This window comes from Ciona robusta, chromosome 12, assembly GCF_009617815.1.
Source record: "Ciona robusta chromosome 12, ASM961781v2".
Classification (NCBI taxonomy): Eukaryota; Metazoa; Chordata; class Ascidiacea; order Phlebobranchia; family Cionidae; genus Ciona; species Ciona robusta.
The window spans coordinates 535463-558648 of NC_143246.1; the positions used below are offsets into that span (position 1 = coordinate 535463).

At 33.8% G+C, this 23186-nt stretch overlaps 2 protein-coding genes and 1 long non-coding RNA gene across 4 annotated transcripts; all 3 read left to right on the forward strand.

Annotated features, from left to right (window-relative positions):
• The first annotated feature begins 874 nt into the window (after positions 1–874).
• LOC149726067 (uncharacterized) lies at positions 875–3350 on the forward strand. Its single transcript, XR_016386233.1, has 4 exons — positions 875–1480; positions 1548–1605; positions 1658–1694; positions 2043–3350. It is a non-coding gene; the product is annotated as an uncharacterized LOC149726067 (long non-coding RNA).
• A 1117-nt stretch (positions 3351–4467) lies between these two features.
• LOC149726068 (uncharacterized) lies at positions 4468–15206 on the forward strand. Of its 2 annotated transcripts, XM_089889516.1 has the most exons (18): positions 4473–4497; positions 5101–5288; positions 5609–5796; positions 6331–6411; positions 6750–6878; positions 7304–7594; positions 8071–8428; positions 8482–8602; positions 8662–8809; positions 8865–9076; positions 9281–9433; positions 9549–9648; positions 10157–10248; positions 10623–10803; positions 11384–11527; positions 11755–11922; positions 13737–13866; positions 14535–15206. In XM_089889516.1, exons 2-18 carry the CDS (start codon positions 5125–5127, stop codon positions 14647–14649), a joined length of 2775 nt encoding a protein of 924 aa, XP_089745642.1. In that variant the 5' UTR covers positions 4473–4497; positions 5101–5124; the 3' UTR covers positions 14650–15206. The 2 variants fall into 2 exon arrangements, with proteins under 2 accessions (XP_089745643.1, XP_089745642.1); XM_089889517.1 differs by lacking the exon at positions 7304–7594 and having other exon boundaries at positions 4468–4497.
• A 635-nt stretch (positions 15207–15841) lies between these two features.
• Positions 15842–22906, forward strand: LOC149726069 (cathepsin L-like). The gene is made up of 11 exons (XM_089889542.1): positions 15842–16139; positions 16713–16778; positions 17351–17444; positions 17965–18112; positions 18364–18491; positions 19353–19501; positions 19883–20060; positions 20323–20507; positions 20839–20929; positions 21237–21295; positions 21992–22906. The coding sequence occupies exons 1-11, from the start codon at positions 15906–15908 to the stop codon at positions 22064–22066; spliced, it is 1407 nt and encodes a 468-aa protein (XP_089745668.1). The 5' UTR covers positions 15842–15905; the 3' UTR covers positions 22067–22906.
• Positions 22907–23186: the final 280 nt, after the last annotated feature.

The following is a 23186-nucleotide window of genomic DNA, read 5'->3' on the forward strand; positions in this document are numbered from 1 at the left end:
ACTTATTAATGTCGTCGGGTTGGATCTGTATATTACTTTGTCTATATCTAACTTTACAGACTGTGAACCAGAAACTATTTTTACCAGTGGTTCTCAATCGCCGGTCCGTGAACTGGTAGGTGGCCCCCTCTTCCCGGCCGGTCCACCAAATATGTTATAGTAATGTGAAAAAAGTGATGCGTTTATAGAACATAATTTACGAGTATCCGAATCGTGTTTTAAACAATTACCGTTTTATGGAAGTTGTAAAAACAAGGTTTTATAATTCTTTGACTGTTCTTTGTTTACTACCAAATGGGACGAGAAAATAGAATAATAAAAAGGTGTCGCATCTTTCCACACCCTACCATACAGTTTACTTTACATTGCGGAAGCTTCAATGAACTATGTATAACACGAATGACACTGAATCATAATTCTTACTGCTTTGGTCTATTTCGGTATGTGTACAAAAATAACTTGTTATGCAATATTTACTGTAGTGGCATTTTACGTCTGCCGTAAGTTTTTTTAACAAAAGTAAATCAGTATCTTTATTCATATAGTTCTAAAGCACACACAGGGTGCACATCCGAGAAAACTGTGGAATTTGAATCCACCGCGCCAATCATTTTGATTAGACGACGTTTCCCGCTTTTCGTTGATTCCCGAGGCATGTAAAGCGTCGTCCTTACAACACGTTGCAACTGTACAAGGCAGTTTAGATGAAGCAACGACAAAGCAACAAGCACTCTTTGGATGAACTCAGTGCAGGATTATATTTGTTTCATCTACAAGAGTTAAAGTTAAGTAATATTGCTACTGTTTAGTTTTAGTTAAATAGAAACTATGTTGTTATTTAATTATTTATTGTTCCTTTTTAATTAACCAGTATTTTAATGTGCTTACACTATATGACCATGTATGACTATATATTACAGATGTATGTTTAAACCTATGATAATTCAAATAATGTGCCTTGCGATTTAAACTATTCTTATTTTATCAGTTATCTATTTTAATATTTAACGAACTTATTTCAGGAATTTCGCTACGGTTCTTTATTACGTCATAGTATACGTCACTCGCGACGTAACATCGGTTTACAGATTGCTGCGTTACGTCACAATACATCTGTATGGCATCGCGTCATAACCGCTTCGACTATCGCTCTCGCTCGCCATTATTACGTCATATCCAGGTTTACGCCCACACCACACGTTGTGACGTCACGGTGCGTTTTTTTCTATGCGATTGTTTTTTGCGACATTTTTCATGGGGCCCCATGCGCGCTTTGCGTCGTCGCAAGGCACATTACTTTTATATTCATATTTATTTTATTCTAATTATATTCGTGCTGTTAGCATGAAGCAAGAAGATCAAAGATTTCGGTAAAGTATGAATCACAATAGGCATTGTTACGTACACCAGTTACTTTCTAGATGACATCAAGATATGTGACGTCACGAAGTGGTGTTGACGCAACAGAAGAACGCACTTCGTAAGTTGTTTGGTTTTGTCGCAGTATTTATTTTTTGAAACAACACTCAAGATTTTCAATATTTTAGAACATGGTATGTGACGTCACAGAGGATCAAGAGGACAGGGCGCGAATCTGGAATGAAGGTAATTGTGACGTCACAACATAACCCAAAATTTAACGATTTTATTGTTTTAGAAAAGTCAGCGTATATGCTGCAGAAGGAAAGCACAAGGTAGTGTGTAATGTTTACTATTTCTATGAAAAAGTATTTATTTGCCAAACATAGTTCTCAAAGTAATTCATGTTTGTTGGAACGTTGAAACCAAGAACATCATTATATGAAATGACTCGATGACAATAAAATATGACGTTTGTAATTATATTACTGTAGGGTTGGGTAGATACCGCTCAGCACATAATATCCCTTACTTATTAATCGTGTGTTCAACAATTAACAACACTGAGTCCCGGGTGTACGGATATATATTTCTGTAAATATTCTTTGTTTACTACCAAATGGGACGATAATACAAACATGAACCATCTTACCCCAAAAACCTAATATACGTTTGTTTTGCAGACGAAGAGCAAAGATGAAGACGACGATAAGGATGCCGGTTTGAGGTTTTGCTTAGGCTTAGGAGTTGTGTGTTGTTGGGGTGTGGTTGCTGGAGCACTCTTACAGTGTTGCCGGATTTGTGTTTGTCTCCCATTTTAGCTGGACCTAATGTTGCCAGCCTTTTTGTCAGTCACTACTGTAGTGCATTTTGCATGTCACTGAAATATATGCAATGAAACTATGGCGAACATCTTGCTGGATCGGATGTTGCTGTTGTACACGTCATTGTGTGTTTCGTCTGCAAAGGTCGAACCCTTTAGTGATTCCGCATTGTCCTAATCACTTGATAAGAACGGCATGTTGGTACACAAATACTTGAGTAATATCCACGCGCATTATAATATACACGCAGTTAAACTTTTATATTTTTATGTCTCTCATTTTTCAATCCTTAATTAAACCTGTCTAATTTTTTTGTTTGCACATGCCTAATTGTAACGCTGGCCACGTTACAATTACGCTACGTCGATGGGTCATTAAAGTCCAGCGTTCGGTGCGGTTATGTCACAGTTCTAGACTGAGTTATGTTACAGTTGGGTTGTTGCGTAGACGTCGCCGCCAGTGATGCTACGCTCGGTTATTTAGGTCACTATTAATGCGGTTCGCAACAACCTGGCGCAGTTTCATGACGGTCGAAGCGGTGCTTAACATCCGGACGATATTATATTGTGTGAAGATACGACGCGAGTATCGCGGTACCAACATGGCGACTTACCTTTTTTGTTTGGGAGGTGCGGAGCTGTTATTGGCTTCGACTCCTTGTGGTCGGACATTTAATGATTTGTACACTGCAGCTGATTATCCTTCAGGATTTGAACCATATTTTCTTTGAAAATGTTTCAATGATTATGTCCGCGTTAATTAACTTTTTACATCCGTCCAATTTTTTGGTGATGATTGAGCTGTTGTGTTTGTTGCACTCTTTGTATTTGCACCTCGTTGTATTCTTTTTGTCTTTTTGTCGTTGTGTGTCGTGCACATGTGTATGTGCACTCGTTGTATTATTTTTGTCTATGGGGGTACTTTAACCTGCGTGGACAGTAACATCCTGCAAGGGTTTCTCACCTAAGTAGAAACCCACTACCATTGGCTGGGGGCTTGTCGTGCCGTAGTGGCTTTCCACCAACGCCAGCCACATAAATTATGAAGGTATTTTAATCCTGTTTTAATTTTTTCAGAAGGCAATTACTTCATGGAGACCGTTAGCGATTGCGGTTTAATTTGCACTGCTATAATAATTCTCGCATTAAAATAAAGTTTGTTTCTGTATTTTGTTGTTCTCGGTGAAACAAAGTTGTTTAGAATTTATAGAGAAAGTATTGAGACTAAGGATTGCCATGATCACTACCAAAGTCAGTATATAAACAGAGTTCGTGGCGGTGAATGCGTGTGTGTCTTTGGGTAAGCCACCAGTATTCTTGTCACGTATGTTTGTGTCTATAACTAACAAGCGGCACGGGAATACCGGTGGTATAAGACCAGTTGTGGACCCGAGGCGCGAGGATAAACTTACTTTCATAATGAATATGTTGCTTTTCAGTTGATGCTGGGTTAGAAAACTTGGGACAGTCGTAAGATGATCTCTTCGGTGGAAAATACGCAAGAAGCTCTTGGAAATAAAATCAACTTATAACATTATTTGTGTTCGTTTGATAAAATATTTATCCATTTTGAGGTATAGTAGGGTGGGGACGCATTGCAAGCACTACTATTATACCGTATTATCATTAATTGCAATTGCAACATAATGCGTTATTTAAATATCAGATGAATAATATAGACTTCTAATATCACCTAATTCCTGCGTGATTAAAGTTTGTCCTGATTCTCGAAAACAAACGTTTTTATGCGACGACATAACTAGTGTACATTTACAAGGTGCAGGAGTTCTACAAAGCGTATTTACACATTCTTTACCAATCACTCAATCTTCAGGCACAATAAATCTTCACATACCTTGAATAAAACAAAATCACATAATCATTATTTTATATTATCCATATTCATTTATTTATATTCATTATTTTTTAAATAAATGGTCAGATTTAAAATGACATAATAGCCAGTTATTACTTTACTGGTTGTTCATAAGCGAGAGGTTCAATTTGTATCTGACTTAACTGATTGACTTCAATGCAATATTAATAACTAAGCACGCTATGGGTGTTAAATGAGCCATATAATCTGATATGGTTTCGTATGATCTGTATTTACACATTTTTTAAATAATCTTTTTTAATAGAACGTGCTTATTTATTAGAGCTAAACTCTCTTGTAATATAAATTGCGTCATCATCCGCCAGACTGCCACCACCAGGTACTTCCCCTTATTCTCTCCCCAAATATTTTCGAAAAGAGGAACCATAACGACTTAAGTTGTTCGGTTGTTGGGCGTTGTTCCTTGTTCATATTTGAGGTGATTGTTAAACTTTGTTTCGATTCTTTGTATGATGGATAATTAATGCTAGTTCATATTGTTAATACGCAACAGTTCTTAGTTTCAGTGGTTTGAAAGTGTTTAATGTAAAGAGTGAAATAACAAACATAGTCATGAGCTTTCAATGCTGTTTTATTCGAGTTATAACTGACATAAGCTGACAGAACTCGTAACACGAACACTTAATGTTAAATTTATTTTTCCTAATAAACAAGTTGAAATATACAAGTGTAAGTTTTAATATTTATATTGATTTAAGTGGCATTGGATCAGCAATGTAGCACAGTGGATAGAGTCCTACATAACTGTAAGCAAAGTATAGACCAATCTCAAGAAAGGTAGAAACTCACTGGTTTCCTAGTTGGCAGTCATAGGCAATGCACAAAAAAAACAATAAAGGGCAAAATTGAAAAAAAACACTGGCAAAACACAATATTTGTTAACGTATAAACAGGCACGCGTGTAAGAATTATGGTGTATAACAGAACAGTTGTTTGTCTCTTGTGTTGTTCTGCCATACAATGATAAAGTGATAGTTATGATATTTTGTATTAATATTAATCACACACATTTCACACACAGAATTAGCGCAACTTAAGTTACATAATGTCAAGTGAAAGGATGCAGTGGACAGCACCACAAACATGCTGCATGTTTGAAATAATGAATCAAATGAACGTTTCATCTTTGCTGGAAGGAAAAAGTGTTTCAACAGCGAAAGAATATAATGAGATAAGAGAAAGATTGGAAGAAATGGGTGTTCATAAAACGTGAGTGTTTATGTGGGTGACCATCAATATTAGTTTGAATGATCAAGGTTATGTTTTTGCTAATTTTCCTCTTACTTCCATGTTAATTAAATTCTCAATTAAAATAGAGATTTTTTTCAAGACCATTTATATTTTGTTAATTAGAGATGGTCTGATCTTTGTAACCGAGGGTGACCTTTTTAAAGTTGTTCGCTTAAAATCGACCAAACACCAAACCCACATGCAAGTGTAATAATTATAAATAACTTTTGTATAAAAAATTAAGTGTAAAACAAACCAGAAGCCTGGCAAAATAACAGCAACCCCGTATTTCAAACTAGAGCTGAACAAATCCGAACTCGATTCAAAACACTGAAGAAACAGTATTTAAAAGTGAGAGAAATAAATAAAAGAAAGGGGAAAAAGGCAAAAACTTGCAGATATTTTTCTGAACTTGAGGAACTTTATCGTAAACATGAAACTGCTCAAGTGATGGTTGGAGGGCTAGAAGATCAACCACATTCATCAGGTTAGTTGTTTATATCGGCACTGTGGCACAGTAGTTAACATGCTTGCCGCAGGATCAGTGGGTATGGGTTCAAACCTTGACAGTGCTATATCACATACTATTGTGTGCAGGTATAACTTTGGTTAAGATAGTTAACAGTAATTGCTAGTCACAAATAATAAAAAAATCACTCACATGTTACATACGTGGTAAATCGTAAGCAGTCACGAGAATAAAACACAAAATTTTTGTTATACTGACTGAGTAATGACTGTCATTGCCCCGCCCGCCACGCAAGGGTAAATATGTTACATTCATTCATATCTGAAACTGAAGTCTGGAGACCAAAGGTGGACCTACATTACCCCACCATCAGAACCAAGGGGCAGAAACCTACAATATCATAAGCTAATTATCTATTTCATGCAATATATAATTAAGCTTAAAATTGAAGAGAAAAATAAGACTAAAAACAAAGTTTGGAGGCAAAGAATTGTTATGGCAACTTTAGTTTATATCAAGTTGTTTTTATCATATTTTATTTGCGATATCCAGGTTTACAAATGAATCGATCATCCTGGCCTGATATTCTTACTCCAAACGCCCAGGAAAATATTCTTAACAATGATAACATGGGTAGGTTGTTGGCATGATTGTTATTTTTATAAATGTGTTGAATGTTTAAATTGGTGGCACTAAAATATTGTTTAAATAATCCAACTTACACATATTTAGAATTCTTATTTAGTAATAACCATCCTCAATATCTGTGTGAAAAGTTTATGCCATGTAAAAGCCACTTGACATAAACGTTGGTGACAAATAACACGACCTATGTTTACATGAGAACTTATGTAACGTTGAAATGTCACAGAATTTTCATCATTGAATTCACACACTATTACTTGAGGTATTAAAAAAGTAAGTTTAAATAAACTTTGTTTTGGGAATTAAGTTTGAGTCTTGTATTCCAGTTGTGGAAGAAAGAGATGACCATTACATGATCTACCATAATAAACAACCTGCAACACAACAACAACAAACATATGTTAGTATGCTACAAGAACCAGATGATGCCAATATACCATCAACATCTAATCAAGGTTATTCAGACAAGCATTTACTTTGTTTTCATGTTTGTGAATGTGATGAAACCTTCTGTCTATGTGGCAAGTATAACAACACTTGTCTGGCGCCGTGTCACAGTTAATTAGTATGCCCGCCTCCAACCTAGAGGTTATGGGTTCAAGGCTTGTTGCCGCAACCATTGTGAGCCTATGTATTGTTGGACAAGACACTTATCGGCAATTGTTTCAACCCAGTAGTCAATGGGTTGTCTAAATTGTCAGCCACACATAAAAACTGAAAATAAAATAATATAATCAACTACAAAGTTACATACGGTGTAACTCGTAAGCAGGTATGATGTAAATATCAACACTAAACAACAATGATAATGATTTGTGATAGAAACATTATAAACAAGCCAACTGATCTGATCATGTCTAACCTTAATATTTCATTGCAGAGGTACAAGAAGACAATCACTACATGAACTATCAACAACCACAAGTTAACATGCAACAACAACCACAAGTTGACATGCAACAACAACCACAAGTTAACATGCAACAACAACCACAAGTTAACATTCAACAACAACCACAAGTTAACATGCAACAACAACCACAAGTTAACATGCAACAACAACCACAAGTTAACATGCAACAACAACCACAAGTTAACATGCAACAACAAACATATGTTAGTATGCTACAAGAACCAGATGATGCCAATATACCATCAACATCTAATCAAGGTTATTTAGACAATCGTTTACTTTGTTTTCATGTTTGTGAATGTGATGAAACCTTCTGTCTATGTGGCAAGTATAACAACACTTGTCTGGTGCCGTGTCAAAGTTAATCAGTATGCCCGCCTCTAACCTAGAGGTTATGGGTTCAAGGCTTGTTGCTGCAACCATTGTGAGCCTATGTATTCCCGGGAAGTCTCTTAACGGCAAATTGTCCAAGTTGTCCAAACAAAACAAGCATTTACTTTCTATTTGTCATATTCATTCATTTACAAGTTTGTTTTCACCTTGTGATTCTTTTATGCAATGAAGCTGATAATGATTAAACAGAGCTATAATGTTCAATAAGAATATTGGATAAAATGACAATAATATTTCACAGAGATGCATGCTCAGAAGCTCCTATGTCTAACACTGGGATTTATCAGAACTATATAGACAGTTGATTTGCTGAAGAATAATATTTTAACATTATGTTCCAGATATACAAGAAGAGAAACAATACATGAATATTTCAGCACACGCTGCATTCATGCAACCACAAGGTACCATCATACAATTAGCATCACAAGATGTGATGCCTTCTCATGATGATCACGTGATGCCTTCTCATGATAATCATGTGATGCCTTCTCATGATAATCATGTGATGCCTTCTCATGATAATCATGTGATGCCTTCTCATGATAATAACGTGATGCCTTCTTATGATAATCACGTGATGCCTTCTCATGGTAATCATGTGATGCCTTCTCATGGTAATCACATGATGCATTCTCATGATAATCATGTGATAAGATACAGAACAAATAATGGAAGTGTTGGTAAATATTTAAACAGGTAAGAAGTTTTTTGTTTAATTTGAATTTCGTTTTCAATAAAACAATGTTTAGATCACGAGTTAACGGAGTGAATTGTGATGTCACGTTCAAATTAAAAGATGGGGAAGTCTTTGCTCATAAAGGTTTGCTTGCTGAACACTGTGCTACTTTTAAAGGAAAGTTTAAACATGAGGTAATACAAGGTTATTGGGCCGTAGTGGCATTGGAATCATTCATTTTTCCATATTTTAGGAAGGAAATCATGAAGTTGTTGAAGTTAATGGGATAAAATCTTCAATATTGGATTTGTTGTTCACTTTCATTTACTTACAAGTGATTGATATAAGCGATAAAACTGTTTGCCAACTTTATGAGGCTTCAGATTACTTGCAGTTTAATGGTAATATCTGTATTTATCAATGTGTTTTCAATTCTTATTAAACATTTGTTTCTAGATGTAAAAAAACATTGTGTTAGCTTCTTCAATGATGCACTTGCTGTTGGGAACTGTTTAAGTTTCCGTTCCTTTGCACAAAGATACCAGCTTCTGGAGTTGGTGGAAAAATGTGACAAATTCATCGTTGACAATTTAGAGTTGGTTTCCAAAGAATTGAATTTCCGGGATTTAAATGAAGTTAAAACTTTTATTGAGATAAAGAATCAACAGGTTGGAAATCTTTTTCTATCAATAAGTTTTGAAACATTATTGTTGAATCAATTATTCATAAACCTACAGAAACAGTTTTTAATATTGAGCTTCACATCTTAATATCAGTGTTTTTAATTTAACAACTTTCTAAAACAGATTTTGAAGGTTAATTAATATTCCATGGTGTGATAATCATTATCGTTATATTGTTACAATTTGCAGGATTCTTGCCAAGATTCGATTTTCAGGACTATCTTGAATTGGATCAAACACGACTTTAAACAACGACAACAATTCATTGAACGATTGTTTCAACTGATTGATGTCAAGAAACTATCAACTGCATTCCTTGAAGAAGTTGTTGAAAAATCTGAGGTTTGTTGATTGTTGGCCCACTAACATAACATTGTTGCTAGCACCAGTAGTATCATGGTTGTTGAATGAAAATATATTTATTGTCACAAATTCTTTCTTTTTTTATTTATTCCAGAAATGGATGAAAAGATCAGACCTTTATCTTGATATTCTCAGTCCAGAATATATTACTCGTCTCAAATTTCAAATTCCGAACACAGTGGCTGCGGTTACAAGTAAGTTGTATGAAGTGTGGTAGAAAAGTTGCAAAGCAATGTGGCAGTTAAAGGGGGGAGAACACAGTTTCTGTAAAAGTGGCGCAACGCTAACAGTTACATGTTAAAGGTGTCACAAGCATTAAATGTAAAATGCGTTACTGAATTATTAACAACCGTCGGACACATTTCATAGAAAAACTATTTTTCTTTTATCACTGAACGTCATGCATTATGTTTCACGTTTGCATGTCTTGTACTTGGATTATTACTTTGTGTGGTATAACCAATTATTAAACATAAGAGGATTGTGTTTACAATATGAGCTGCATTTGTTTTCTCTCCATATTTTCTACCTGCGCCACCAGCAGCCATGTTGATAACGATTTTTAAAATGACACTAGTGTGATGTCATAATAAAACAAATAAATATAGATATGGTTGTTGGGCTACAAATTATTAAGTGACATTGTTGTCCAGATTGTTGGTTTAGCAGTTGATTCAATAATGCTGTTTTACTTTCCAATAGAAGCAACATGCATGATCATAGGTGGTATTGGAGAAGATAAAAACTCTGTTAACATTTATGATGTTAATGAGAAAAGTTTCAAGATATGCAAGGTGATTTATTTAAACAAGTAATAATAATTCAAGTTATAAACACTCAACCACAAAGTGTAAAAAAGTAGTAGATCGTTGTTCTTCCCAAACATAGTGAGGATGTTTTCGTCACAAAATTTTATCAGTTTTACCTGAATTTCCAAAAGACTTAAAAACATGTATTTTTTTATTAGAAAAATATTTAACATTATTTTAAAGAAAAAAAAAAAGAAATTTAATATCCCATTATATGTTTCATTTTCATATTTGATCAGTATCTCCCAAACACTTAAAATTATCTGGGTGTATGAATTATTATAAATACATGGATATTTGTTAAATTTGCTAAATGGGTTGGGTTGAGTTGAACTTAAAATATTGAATTTTATCCACAGTCAACCTTGTATGAAAGGTGGGGTTCAACCAGTGTGAAGATAAACAACCATGTTTATACGGCTGGTGGTAATGGTTCCAAGTCTGTCGAATGTTTGGATTTAAACCAAGTTGATGGTGATTGGAACGAGGTGGCATCTATGAAGAAACAACGATGGCATGCAGCATCTGCTGTGTTAAACGGTTGGTTCCTTATTATGTTTAACAATATATTGGTGGATTATGATTGTAGAAAAAATGTTTAGATTATTATTAACCCCTGCCATTGTTAACAGTATATTGGGGTGGGCTAATTTACAGTTTTATTATCAAAGTTAAAACATTCCCGATGCTCATGACCAGAAAAACTTTCCCACTTGTTTATAGTTTCAACATTCGGTGAAAACTAAATCCAACGTATATGTCTGTATTTAAGCAATTTTTAAATAATAATAACCCTAAAAAAAATTTAATATAAATATGTAAGCAAAGTAATAAAGTATTACGAGTGTAAAACTAGAATATCTACTGCATAAAAGTATATTAGAAGGATTAAGGCAGAACAACGTAACTCTTGTTTAATACATTTTGTATCGCTGATAACATTATGGACAAAAGTTAATATTCAGCCAAAAATCAAACCATGGAAGTTTGTGACCAAAATATTAACTGGTTCGTTAGGGTGGGAGGAATGGACTATAACGACTACGAATCATACGTGCAACTATTTTATATTTTAAATTTATTGTTTAATAATCAGCATTAATATGTTATGTCATTCCAGATCAAATGTGTGTAACAGGAGGAATAGATGATGATTATAATATATTATCATCAGTTGAATTATATGAACCAGTGGTCAATACATGGACAATCATTGCTCCAATGAAAACTAAACGATGGCAACATGCTTTTGTTTCTTATAATGGTTGGTATAATAAATATAAATGTAATGATAAAGTGGGCTGAATATGAACAGTAGCATGTGCACAATGATTCTCAATGTTATTTTTTGTTTTGAAATTATTACATTGATGATCTATATAGTTACATTACAGTTAGCATAACGATGCAAATGTAATAATTTAGATAAATTTATTTTCGTTAATTGTTATAAAAAACTTACTAATATTTTCAAACCTAATTCATGTACAGGTCGCTTGTACTCGTTTGGTGGAAAGAATGATCCTTTTAGTTCAAATTATTTAAATTCAATAGAAAGTTTTGATCCAAGAGAAGGGAAATGGGAATTACTAAAACCAATGAATGAGGGAAGAAATGGACTATGTGGTGTTGTTTACAATGATGAGATTTACGCCATTGGTTTGTTGTTTATTTTATACATAAACTCATTATCAAATGTTTGTGTCACGTTACCATTGGCTTTGTATAGCTTAGCCAACCACCGCAAACTTTGTACAAGCAGTAAGATATATTTTGTTTAAATATTCTTACAAACCCTAACCCTAAAAATGCTGGTCGGATATTGAAGTATAAACAATGTTCCCCTATATTGATATATTTGCCTGTTGAGAATTCCGTAAAGCAGAAACAAAGACTAATTGAGCACGGTAGTGGTCATATAGATCCTTTTTCGTCGAACAGTTGTTCTTTGCGTTGTTGTTGTTTTTAGGGCAATTTTTTCCGCACTTATCTCAATTTTCAATTCTACCATTTATTCTTTAATCTCTTGATTGAAATAAAATCGTAATATATATTTATAATTTTTAGACTAAATTTTCAGATTTAAAACGGCACAATTAGCGTGTGTGCACCGAAGCATATAGACGCAAGCCTTTTTCCTATCGTTATCTTCGGTATAAACAACGCGTCTCTCGTTTCTTCGCTCTTTTAGTTTACCGCTCGCAATAAATCATTATGCAGCCGCCACAATATGAATAATATTAACTTCTAACATTACCTATAATACTGCGTGATTACAGTTAATCCAAATTCATGAAAACAAACGTTTTTAAGCAACGACAACGTTAACTAGTGTAAGTTTACAATAAACACATGGTACAGGAGTTGTACAAAGTGTATTTACACATATTCTGTACCAAACTTTCAATCCTTGTACGTCTTAAGTTTAATGAGTTATAATACACGAATAAAATTCTATTTACTGCCCCACAGCCACCAATGGCGACTGAAACCCGCTTTGTTTGTTACTTTTGATTTGTTTTTGATCGATCTCAGTCGACCATTGTAGTGATAGGGTTAATTAATACTATGCTAATTAGTTTATACCGTGCTCACACATTAGATCTGTAATCTCTTGTTGAAAATATTTATGTTTAAAAAAATATTCAATTTAAAATTGCCATTGATTAGGAGATGCTATATTCTTGTGCTTTGAAAAGTTGTTAATATGTTAGGAACTTAGGATACATTAAAATTGATGAATTATAATGTTTCCTTACTTAATTTGTTTTCTGGCTGCGCCACTCAATACAGACATACAGTAATATATAATAGACATGTCAACTGCTAATAAGATGCATGTAATTGACATATCTACCGCCACTATGCAGTAACAAACATTCCACTTGATTCACACTTATGCTATTTGTACAGATTAACATTGTTTTTCTGGTTTAAAAAGTTCCACAGCCACAGCTTTATTTTCCCTGCACAACTTAACACACATATACTGCGATTGTTTATCACAAATATTAAAATGAAACTAAAACATCAACATTTAAACGACATAAATTAATTCATCGATAATGTTTACTTTAACTACTTTATTTTAGCAGTACTTTTTATTTTTGGGCCTATTGTAGCTATTTTTACATTTGGATGCTATTAATAACACAATGTGTTTGTTTAATTCATTTAACCAGAACATATGAAACCAGACCAGGTATCTTGCTGACCAAAAGCACTGCCACCATTGTGGGCGTGTGATTTTGACCGAATTACCATTCATAGAGATAATTTTAAAAGCTAATATAAACCATTGAGTTCCATATGTGGACATGCGTTATATAAAACAGAACATCCGAGTTATAAGAACTGTAATTATGCCGCCACATGAGGATAAATAAACATCATTTATTTATACACTAATTATGATTAAAACACTTTAATTTCTTTATAAACATCACTCTATACTTTATACAATGTTTATTAAGGTGGTAGTGGAAGAAGCATAGAGCGGTATAACATACGAACCAACACTTGGACCAATGTTAGCAGCTTGAACCACGGGCGATATGGTTTTTGTGCTTGTGTTGTGAATGGGAAGATATACGTCATTGGAGGGTAACTATTCTGTGTTTCTGCTTGTAATTATAGATTACATGTACAGTATTGTGTATTTGACTTTTAACATTTGTTGCAGTATTGGGTTAAATTTCTGGTGGAACCGACCAGAATGCTATTCCAATAGCTTGTAATATTTTTGGTTTACGCGTGTGTTGTTTAATTGTTATATTGGTCTCAGAAATCCAGGCCTTGTTTTTGGTAAACATATATCCATATACCTTGCTATGTGGGTATTCCCTGAATAACAAACAAGTTTAGGTTCATAACAATTTCAAGTATTATGTTATGCCTGGTAGCAACGGTAACAAACTATATAGAAGCTGATTCAATATTTGCTTTATCAAACTATGCCTATCGAATGTTCCCCAGTTATTTTATTGGTTTCTTAAAAAATGTACAGTTGCGTAAAGTCTACCTGTCAAAGTATTCTAGGGCGATGCGTTTACCATAAACATCTTAACAATATATTGAGATGTCTATGGTTTAACCATGTTACTGCCACGCTTATAACACTACGACTTGAATTTGGCTGCGACTACAATTTTTAAACTGTGAAACTACATTATACTGTAAACAATTATTATTAATATAATAATAATAAAGCTGCTGCAGCAGTGACAGTGATGAATAATGTGAGGAATTCAATAATAATTATCTTGTGTTAGTTTTAATGATGATGCATCAAAATCCATTGAAGCTTATGATGCAACAATCAATGAATGGAAGATTGAAACCTACATGGAGACACCAAGATGGGCTGCATCAGTTGTAGCTTTGTAAACAATGAAAATCTTCAACAAAACTGTTTGTGTATTTCATGATTTGTTTTGATAAATATTCCATCAATAGTTTTGTAAACAACATGAGCCACTGTTCTATTATAATGACTTTTTGTCACTACTAATTTATGAATATTAAAGTTAAATATCCAGTCCTTGTCATATTGAATATTTTTTTTATCATTTCAAAGTCAACAATTTATAAATTTCCACTCGTTTATGTTGGAATAGTTTTATTATTTAACCAATTAATCAAAACATGTTAAAATCCTATAATTTATGATAAATATTAATTAAAAATAGAGTTTCCCAGCATCTTTAGTGTTGTGTAAAATTTTGTCTGTTGCCTTTTTCTGCATGAGCGTCAATGCTACTATGCATGTGCAGAAACTTAGGCCAAACATTATGCGACACCCATGAAGTTTGGTCGTAAATACAAAATGTTCTTTCTCATCTTTTGTACTGAATGGCCGTGTTTATATTTTATACGGCAAGTTGATGCCAACTTCTTAACTGTTTATGATCAAGTCGATCGTTTTATATTAAAACAAAATAATACGTTGTGTTGTTTTAATATTGAGTCTGTTTAGACAAAGGAATCGGCAATTTGGGTCCAAAATAACACAGTAGGTATAGGGAAAATGCATGTTTTTCGGTAAATTATAGAAAAACTTGAGTCTGAAAACAAATTTAAAGGTTGAAAAGTGTAAAAAACAAGTGTTATTTGTTTTCTGTATCAAAAAAACTCAAAAAATGGAATTAGAAGCGGTTGATTTGTGACATTTTAGTCATTTAATGGGGGTAAAATTTTATGTTTTTTCAAAAAAATGTTTGATAATGTAAATAGAAGCTGTTTTACGCTTTTCCACAAAAGGAAATCGCAAATAAAACTCAACAAGTTCGTTTAAATTCATTGCGAAAGTCACCGCTTTTGCTCTATTTGGAACACACAAAGACGCAGTTGGACTACTCGGTGTTTTTACGACTTTGAGTAAACCAGCTCGAAAATGGACGCCTAAACACCTCTCACTTCTTTACACGGGAATTACTTTGTCTGTCACATGATCAAAACAACAGTTTATTTTTTGTTTAACGAAAATAACGTAGCTAAGTTATATTCCAAACTTATTACGGTAAAACAGTTTTTAAAAGTCACTATTTAGTATGTATACACGTACATATTGAATTTTATTATATAAAACTGCTTTAAATTTGCCCAGAATTAGCATATTTTTGTGTTAATCCTAACGTAAAGAAATGTGGTTTTCGTTACTTTTCGTTGGATATTTTCTGTTCCCCAATTATGTTTTGTCTGGAGCGAATACTCTTGTTGGTGGTTGGTCGAAAATATCCGAAGCAGATTTCATGGAATACGAACAACAGTATTCTCTAATGAATGAAATTGGGACAAATCTGCTTGCATCCCCTCTTGTTAATGGAGTACGAACAAGTGGGTTAAGAACGGACGTGCCATTCTGCTTTGCATCTCAGGTGACAGAATATTTTAGTTTGTTGTATTATCCTAAGGTGAAGAAGCTTCCGTTACTTTATATGTTAATATGTCATTGCAGTTGTCCAGTTATATCATGAGTTATATCATTTATCCTCGCATGGCGGGGCAACAACAGTGATTATAAATATCACAAGTGCTCAGTTTCATACACCTCGTGCCTGCTTACGAGTTACCATGTATGTAACTTATTTATCCTCGCATGGCGGGGAATCGACAGTCGTTATAACACAGGTGTTCTGTTTCATACACCTCGTGCCTGCTAACCATGTAATGTTTGTGGGTGAATATTCTTTGGGAATTCCTATGTTTCATAAACACTGGATTAAAGCAATAGTCATTATGTGTCTTGCCCAAGGTCACAAACAAGCCCATTGATAGCAGCGACGAACCTCTTATGGTCGAGAGATGAGTGCTCTAACCACTGTGACTTTTCCCTGAGAACCTCTAACAAATTGCTTGACCAAAACCTCCTAAATCACACATGCTATGTTGTTGCTATACTTAATACAGACCAGGCAGCAGTTGGCCAACTTGATTGTTTTCATCAACAGGTTGTTCAAGGAATACAACTGAAAGTCTTTTTTCAAGCACACACAGATTCCCAACCAAACAACAAAGTATGTTAATTAAAATAATGTGAAAATGTGTAGGTTATATTTTGTTTATTTAAAGAAATAAACCTCCTATTCAGTGGTCAAATAAAACTGATCTTGCATTGTAAAAAAAAACAATTTTTAGCAAATTTATCTTTTGGCTCACTTTTTACACTTTAACATAATCTTGGTTTAAGAGAAAAATTAAAACGTAAATAATTTTAAAAGTGCGTTAAAGGTTTAAGACGGTGACATCATATCTAAGTAGAACAATGAATAGTTTGGCATAATGGCCAAGGAACTGATTAATGTATGTTATGGATGGAGCATCACAGGATGTTTAGTTTAAAAGGATTTCCTCTGCATTTAGCAGATAGATCATCTCTATATGAATAATAATCACTTTATTTACCTTTTCGATTACAGTAGCAAAGATTGAAAAAATTAAACCAAAATAACAGGAATATAACGACAACGTGGGACATATGACAAACAACGAGTCATTTATGTTGAATTATTTCCAAGTTAAACTTCTCGTTGAAACAAAAATATGAAAATTTCTTTTCCAATGATTTCTTAAAGTTTTTATCATACAGATAACATGTGCAAGTGTGGTGTGGATTGTGAGCTGGTATAAACCACCAGTACAAAGCATTCATACAACTTGTGGAAATGCACAGTCTGCAGAAGGTTTGTAGTTATTTATATACAGTGTTTTTACACATACAGTTTAAGTCTACTTAAAATTTATTAGACAGTTTTTTTAAGAGCCCAACAATTTCTAAGCTAAATTTAGCACACTTTTTTAGCAGTTACAAAACAGCCTTAAAATATAAATTGTAGATATATACCTATATTATGTTGTTAGTTGTTACTAATAATTGCTGCAAAGATTCGTAATTAAAATAAAATGATCAAGTATGGTACGGTATAGTTTTTATTAATTTTATACTTACTTTGGTTAAATGAAAAAATACAACAGATAAAGGTTTTGGGAAACAGTATTTACAAAAATAATTATAATTATAATTATACTCCAAAATTTTACACACCTGTAAACTAGACTATACTATCTAATACATAAAACTCTTCTTTACAATTCTATATGGGTGAGCTCCTACAGCATGGCATGCCATGGAACCTGGGATTTAGGACAGAGTTGGCCCGTTACAAACGCGGATTATTGACATATTTCCGTTCTTATTCACAGCCGAACATTTATGCCCAAAGTCCCGACCTAAGAGAGATTTATTGAATGAGTTTGATAAACACACAACTAATATGGTGAGACCAACCACAGATGGTGATGTTAAGGTATTGTTTGATATGTTCCTGGAAAAATATCCACGCACGTACAGGTAAAAGGAACGGTTTGTTGTATTTATAAGCACCATAGTTACAACAATGTTTAACTGTTATTAATATGACCTGAGACCAATTTTTGAATCAATAAAACCGAAACAATTTTTTGTTTTAGTTAAATATTTATTGGATTAAAAACGCAGTTGTTTTGTTAAATGGCAAACTACACTGTCTTTAATGCGGTGATTTCACACAAATTTAAAGGTCTTGTGCCTTGTATATAACTTAACTTCATATTTTAATTAAGTTCAAGCTCTGACGAATACAATGAAAGATTTGAAATCTTCAAGACGAATTATCAAGTAGTTCAACATCTCAACGAAATTGAACGAGGATCAGCTGTTTATGGGATTACTAAGTTTATGGATATGTCTGGTATGTTGTTTATTATAAACATACATTACGTATGGCATAGGCACTTAATCTCAGGGTTAGTGTAACTATTCACATATGGTTTATTAAATAAAGCTTAAACAAGGCCAACATGCAACCACAAAGCTTGACAATAACCTATTATTAAACGTTACTCTAACTTCAAGTATTACATACATGGTAACTGGTGAGCAGGCACGAGGTGTATGAAACAGAACACCCGTGTTATAACGACTGTCGTTTTCCCACCACGCGAGGATAAATAGGTTACATACATGATAACTTGTAAGCGGGCACGAGTAGGGATGCACATTACAGAATTTCGAATCCATGAGATTCGAATCCCTTTGTATTCGAATCTATTTACGGGATTCGGTATTCTATTTAATGACGTCATTACACGTCATCTCATATACTATATTAACAATTTTTCAAAGTTATTAATTTTGAAAAAAAATATTTTTGTGTTTGTGGGACTTTCGAGAGTAAACGTTTTGTAACGTCTTTTCATAGCCTGCTATACGTTTCATGACGCAAAAACTACCCAATAGTACAATTTTTGATCATTTTACAACTCAAGATCCAACAAGGCTGTTATGAAAGGGTCAATAAACTGACTTTTGTGGGTAAAATTTTTTTTTCCTATAAATATAAAAAGATTCGAAATTCTAGATTCGGAATTCTAGATTCGAATTAAAGTATTCTAGGATATCCTAGAATACCTAATTATTCTGTAATGTGCATCCCTAGGCACGAGGTGTTTGAAACAGAACACTCGTGTTATAATGACTGTTCTTGCCCTATCACGAAGAAAAATGCAAGCTACCATTCATTCATTCAAACCCTGATACCAATTTTTCACAGAGGAAGAATATCACCGAACATTGGCTCCTGGTTTCACTCGACCCCTCGTGCCAATCCAAACACTCAACAGTGCCGAGTTAGACACAACCAACATTCCAGATTCAATGGATTGGAGAAAACATGGGGCTGTAACTGAAGTTAAGAACCAGGTTTGTGGCTTGTGTTGTTGAATGAATGTCACTTACTTTATCCTTACGTGGCGGGGTAACGACATTCGATATAACACGGTGTTATGTTTCTTACACTTCGTGCGAGTTACAATGTATGTGTAAAAAAATAAAAATGTAAATATGTATGTATATATGAATATGATATATTTATATATAATATTATATATTTGGTAGTGTGGGGGAAGATGGTGCACCTTTTTATTCTATGTTCTCGTCCCATTTGATAGTAAACAAAGAACATTCAAATATTATTAAACCGTATCCTCACGACTTCCATAAACCCTTGTTAATTTTACAACCAGTTCACGGTATTTGGATTAAGGTGTCCCTTCCCCCACCCTACTATTAATATATTCCCAGGGCTCCTGTGGATCATGCTGGGCCTTCTCAACCACCGGTAATGTTGAAGGTCAATGGTTCCTGAAGCATAAGAAGCTTATATCGTTGTCGGAACAAGAACTTGTTGATTGCGACACTTTAGATTCTGGTTGTGGTGGAGGGTTGCCTTCGAATGCATACAAAAGCATTGAAAAACTTGGTAAGTGGTCTGGTTTGAAGCTGGGAATTAACTGAGGCATTTGGAGGATGTGTCACACGCAGTAGTTTGTCACATAAGTTATGTAATCAGGTCTTTTAAAATGATTCCAGGAGCTCAAAGGTTGCATTAAAACTAAACCAACTGTCTTTGTATATTGTAGTTGGGTAGAGATGCTGTTATATTGGTAAGCACTAAGCAAACACTTGGTAAACATTTATAGGACCTTCATAGCTAATAATATCATAAAACTTATCCTACGCAGGGGGTTTGGAACCGGAGAAAGATTACCCCTATGTTGGTGAGGGTGAGAAGTGCGCAATCAAACAATCAGATTTTAAAGTTTTCGTCAACAATTCTGTTGCGCTGCCCAAAGATGAGGTGAAACTTGCTGCTTGGTTGGCTCAAAACGGACCGATTTCCATCGGGATAAACGCAAATTTAATGCAGGTAAGGTGGATCAGTTATACCTCGATGTAACTATATACAAGACACGGAAACTTAAAACAGCCATGGCAACTGCAACAATAATATATATAAAGCTGGTATTTTTATTATATTTTTAATAAATTTAGCTTTTTAGGAATATTTTTAAATCCGGAATTTGCAAAATGCCACCCCAGTTTTGAGGTCCCACAAAAATATATATATTATAGCCTATATATTTTATTTTCAACCTATTTGTATACATATTATCAATTCCTACACACACCCATGCTGCTTATGTGCATAATGCACTCAGTTGGTGCCAATAGTTGTGAAACTAACTTTTCATCTTCAGTTTTACTGGGGTGGGATTTCCCATCCGTGGAAAATCTTCTGCAACCCAAAAAGTCTTGATCATGGCGTGCTTATTGTGGGGTACGGGACAGGTGGGTGGTTCATGTACTTTGTATATATTGGATGTTTAATTATATATATAGCCTACTGCGTATATAGTGTTGTGGTAAGATGGAATACCTTAGGAAATTCTAAGTGTTTTAACAATTAAAAAAGCTGTTTTAGAGTCGTGAGTATACGGTTATATAATTTTGTAAATATACTTTGTTTCTTCTTTATTATTAAGTTAGATTTACATAATATGTTGCTAAAGCGTTGACACATACTTCATTCTTACATGTTCGGTGTTTGATTCTTGCCCATGTTTCAAAACTTAAAATAACTGAATATATTTAACAGAAAACGGAACTCCATTCTGGATTATTAAAAACAGCTGGGGACCTGACTGGGGCGAAGAGGTAAGTTGGGATGTAACCACTGGTGTTTCAATATATAGTTGGTTCATACTTATAATATAACAAATATAATATAAATAAAAACCTGCTTCTTCGTGAAAACTTATTTAAATTTAATTGGAAGAAATAAGCGTGGTCGCTACACCTAGCAGACAAACAACGAGCCATTTATGTTGAATTACTTCCAAGTTACACTTCTAAAGTGTATTATGTCATTAACCTTTTTATTACATCATGCGTGCTTGCAATATTATTGAACAAAGTTGATGCATAAGCAGTTTTGGAGTCTAAAGTTCAGCCAGCATCTGCGGTATCAGCAGATGTTGACGAATGTAACTTTGCTGATATAGAACCTATGTATGTCTTAATGAAATCAGCAAGTCATATTTCTACCATGGTTCGACAAATACTTACTAACAAAATATACGCTGCTGCGGTAGAATAGTTAGTGCTTTTGGCGGCCAATAGATTACAGGTTCAAGGCTCGACGCTGCTACCGTTGTGGACGTATGTGTTCTTGGGCAAGACACTTAACTGCAATTTCTCCATCCCACGGGTTAATTGTTTTGCTGTTTTGGGTGTTTAAGTTTTACTAAAATGGTCTGATATATTAGTGAATAAATTTACTTGTACAAGAAATTAAAATTAAGGGTGTAAAATGTATTTATAAAAATTCAAAAATGTTGTTTTTTACTTCAGGGTTACTACCGCATATACAGAGGCGATGGATCTTGTGGTTTAAACAACATGGCTACTTCAAGCATAGTTGAATAAATGTTACAAACGCTCTTTTAAAATGTTCCATGTATTGTTCTCTTTATCGCACTTGTTGTATATTTTTATTGTCAGGTCTTTTACATCAAGAACTTTTTGAATAAAATCTAGGTTTTAAAATTTGCATAAAATGGTATTAAAAGCTTCCCTTTACAAATAAAACACAAAACATCGATCATAAATAATACATGAAACAGCCCAATTATATGTCCACGGTAAGACTGTCCTCATTTACTTTGAGGAAGCTTATAACATTTTCGGAGCCTTGGTATAGTGGTTAGCGCGCCTGCCTGTAACCCAGAGGTAATGGGTTCAAGGCTCGATGCTGCTACCATTGTGGGCGTATATGTCCTTGGGCAAGACACTTAACGGCTATTGCTCCAACCCATTGGTCACTAATGAGTTGTCTAAATTATCATCCATTATCTATTTTTTGAAATAACACTTTTCTGGGTTTATAGCTTTGTATATTTCATGATATGTGATCTCCGTAATACCAACATACATTCTTTTAAAAAATAAATTGCCATCTAGTTTTAATTATTAAACCAAAGAAAATTTATGTAAAGTTTTAATTAGCATGTTTAAAATTCAGAAGTTGTTTTCTTGTATCTAGTATAAATGTGTCATGTAAAAAAAGGCTTATATAATGTTGGATATATAATGTTGGAAACCAGTTTTATTTTTTAAAAGAATTTAAGCCTCAATACATAATCAGTGTCTTATTACATTTTTTCACATTTTATGGAGTTTTGAAATAAATGAATGAAATGTCACTTATGTATGTACATAGCAGCTTATGTTGGTGGCACTCTGTGAAAATAAAAGTTAGCTGCAAAATTTGTTTTGGTATCAATTCTTTTTTTCAGTTTACCAAATGTTACTAATTAGTGTAATGCACATCATACATGGTGGCTTTATATAACTGATAAATAATAGTAAATGAGGACAGTGCTACCATGTCCAAACAATTTGCCACTCAAGTATTGTGATCATTTATTATGATTGCCAATTTAAAGAAACATAAGTAAACATTGTGTTTGGGATCAAAGCGTTGAATTCAACTTCTTTATCCTCATGTGGGGGTGCAATTATTAAACGGATGTTTTGTTTCATATAC

Bases quoted from the DNA above. Each gene is read 5' to 3' on its own strand.
- LOC149726068 (XM_089889516.1), top strand. From the start codon at position 5,125: ATGTCAAGTGAAAGGATGCAGTGGACAGCACCACAAACATGCTGCATG. The intron at 7,595-8,070 runs GTTATTTAGACA...ATTATGTTCCAG, and splicing joins ACCATCAACATCTAATCAAG to ATATACAAGAAGAGAAACAA. The intron at 9,649-10,156 runs GTAAGTTGTATG...ACTTTCCAATAG, and splicing joins CACAGTGGCTGCGGTTACAA to AAGCAACATGCATGATCATA.
- LOC149726069 (XM_089889542.1), top strand. From the start codon at position 15,906: ATGTGGTTTTCGTTACTTTTCGTTGGATATTTTCTGTTCCCCAATTAT. The intron at 17,445-17,964 runs GTTTGTAGTTAT...TCTTATTCACAG, and splicing joins AAATGCACAGTCTGCAGAAG to CCGAACATTTATGCCCAAAG. The intron at 20,930-21,236 runs GTGGGTGGTTCA...TATATTTAACAG, and splicing joins TATTGTGGGGTACGGGACAG to AAAACGGAACTCCATTCTGG.